The sequence below is a fragment of the Acanthisitta chloris genome, unplaced genomic scaffold (genome assembly GCF_000695815.1).
Source record: "Acanthisitta chloris isolate BGI_N310 unplaced genomic scaffold, ASM69581v1 scaffold39132, whole genome shotgun sequence".
Taxonomy (NCBI): Eukaryota; Metazoa; Chordata; class Aves; order Passeriformes; family Acanthisittidae; genus Acanthisitta; species Acanthisitta chloris.
The window spans coordinates 1-1,788 of NW_008661710.1; the positions used below are offsets into that span (position 1 = coordinate 1).

The 1,788-nt window shown below is 42.4% G+C and overlaps 1 protein-coding gene across 1 annotated transcript in view; it reads left to right on the forward strand.

Moving 5' to 3' along the window:
- Positions 1 to 394: 394 nt before the first annotated feature.
- LOC103798076 (WASH complex subunit FAM21-like) overlaps positions 395 to 1,788 on the forward strand; it is a gene marked incomplete at its 5' end in the record, with an annotated part of 34,260 nt that continues 32,866 nt past the window's right edge. Inside the window, one exon of the mRNA XM_009070319.1 lies at positions 395 to 559. Within this exon, the coding sequence (XP_009068567.1) occupies positions 395 to 559 (165 nt within the window). The remainder of the gene's footprint in view (positions 560 to 1,788) is intronic.

Genomic DNA, 1,788 nt, shown 5'->3' on the forward strand with positions numbered 1-1,788 from the left:
CCCTGCCTGCCTGCATCCCTTCCCTATCTACCCCCTTGCCCTCCCTCTCTTCCTCCCTGCCTTCCCTCCCTCCCTGCCTCCTTCCCTCCTTGTCTCCTGAGCCTCTCGAGCCCCCCAGGACCCTTCAGGGGAACATGGGAAGTTCAGCCCTGGACAGGGCCTGTTGCTTTAACCCTCTGGTTTGGCGAGGAAGCTAACAAGAGGAGTTGGCCTGAAAGGAGATGCAGAATGAAGTGGAAACAGAGTAAGCTGAGACTCGGTCCTGGGTGTGTGTGTATGTGTGCATGCTTCAGTCTCAACTCCGCTTACTCTGGTGCTCAGTTGAAGTGTGAGATCAATTCTGCCTGCCAAAAGGAAAAAGATGCTGACTGTTGGTTTCCTCTGTTGTCAACAGCTTCTGCAGTTTCTACAAGAGTTCTCGCAGCAAACCATTTCCAGGACTCATGAAATCAAAAAACAAGTGGATGGATTGATTAATGAAACAAAAGCCACAGACTGTCGCCTTCACAATGTCTTCAATGACTTTCTTATGTTGTCCAATACGCAATTCATAGAGAACGTGAGTGTGTTCTTGTACAGCATCAGACTTGTACTTCAAACATTGATGTTGTCTCTTACTGTAATGTGGAGAAATGAATTAACTTTCTGGCAAGTCTGATGCTAATTTAGAGACGAAGTGACTTTTAATTGCTTTCTGTTAAAGGATGTCCTATTTGTGAGTGAGGCACTATCCAATATTGGCGGATTCGCTTTTGTCTTTTCTGAGGTCCCTTTTTTCCTTGTTTATATGTGACCTGGAGATCAAAGTTTCACTTTTAGTACAGCAGATGAATTGGGGTCTCTGGGATGTTTTGGTTTATCTTCACAGGTAGCATGAATGTAGCATTTGTCTGCACTTGTTGCCTAGTGGTGCTTACACTTAAAGCATTTGGTATTAATGGTGTTGGGCTGCAGGCAGTTGTCTGTTATGTTTACTCGTGATGAGCATATTTGCTGGCTAACATTGCCACTTGATAAATGTTGGTATGTTGAAAGCTAAAGCTAGACTTTAAAGCCTGTTACAGCATTGTATCACTACAAGCATGAGTATAATTAAGGTATAGACCTTTAATTGTAGGGTTTTTTAGCACTGTGAGTTTTATGGAGGTTTTTTTTTGATCAACATTATTCTTAGGCCGTGTCTGTCTCATCTGAAGCCATGGAGGTGTTATTAGAAAGATGGTGGCAGAGAAGAGGATGGAAATCTGGATTTCTGTTGTGGGTGTTTTTGGGTGGTAGTGGTTTTTTTCAGACCTCCAGTGTCTTTTCTGGCCTGACTTTGCTGTTCAGTGTAATGATTCTGCTGAGAACAGTTTGTACCAAACATTTTAAATACTGTGTGCTTGAACCTGTTTGTTCCCAAATTTAAGTGTGCAGAAATATGTCCTCATTTCTGGTTCTCAATTTAGTTAATGTGAGAGCTCTTTCTCTTCCCAGGGGATAACTGCACTTGTGTTTGAGATTTGGATTTAGGTTTGCAGGTTCAAGGGAGAACTTCTAGTCTCCTTTGTCTCCTTGTAGCTGGTTCTACAAAAGAGTGCTAAAAGAGCTGGATGTGAGGGATTATCAGAAGAAACTGAAGGTTGAGGAAGGTTGTGAACCTTCTCTGTAGGTATAGGAGAAGGGTAAATGCTAAAGAAGAAGAGTTACTAAATGACAGAAAGTGAAAGGAAAGTAGACAGCCTCTAAGTAAACTTTGATTCAACATAGAAGATGTCTAGAATAGCTTTATGTTGGGAGGGTTGAAAG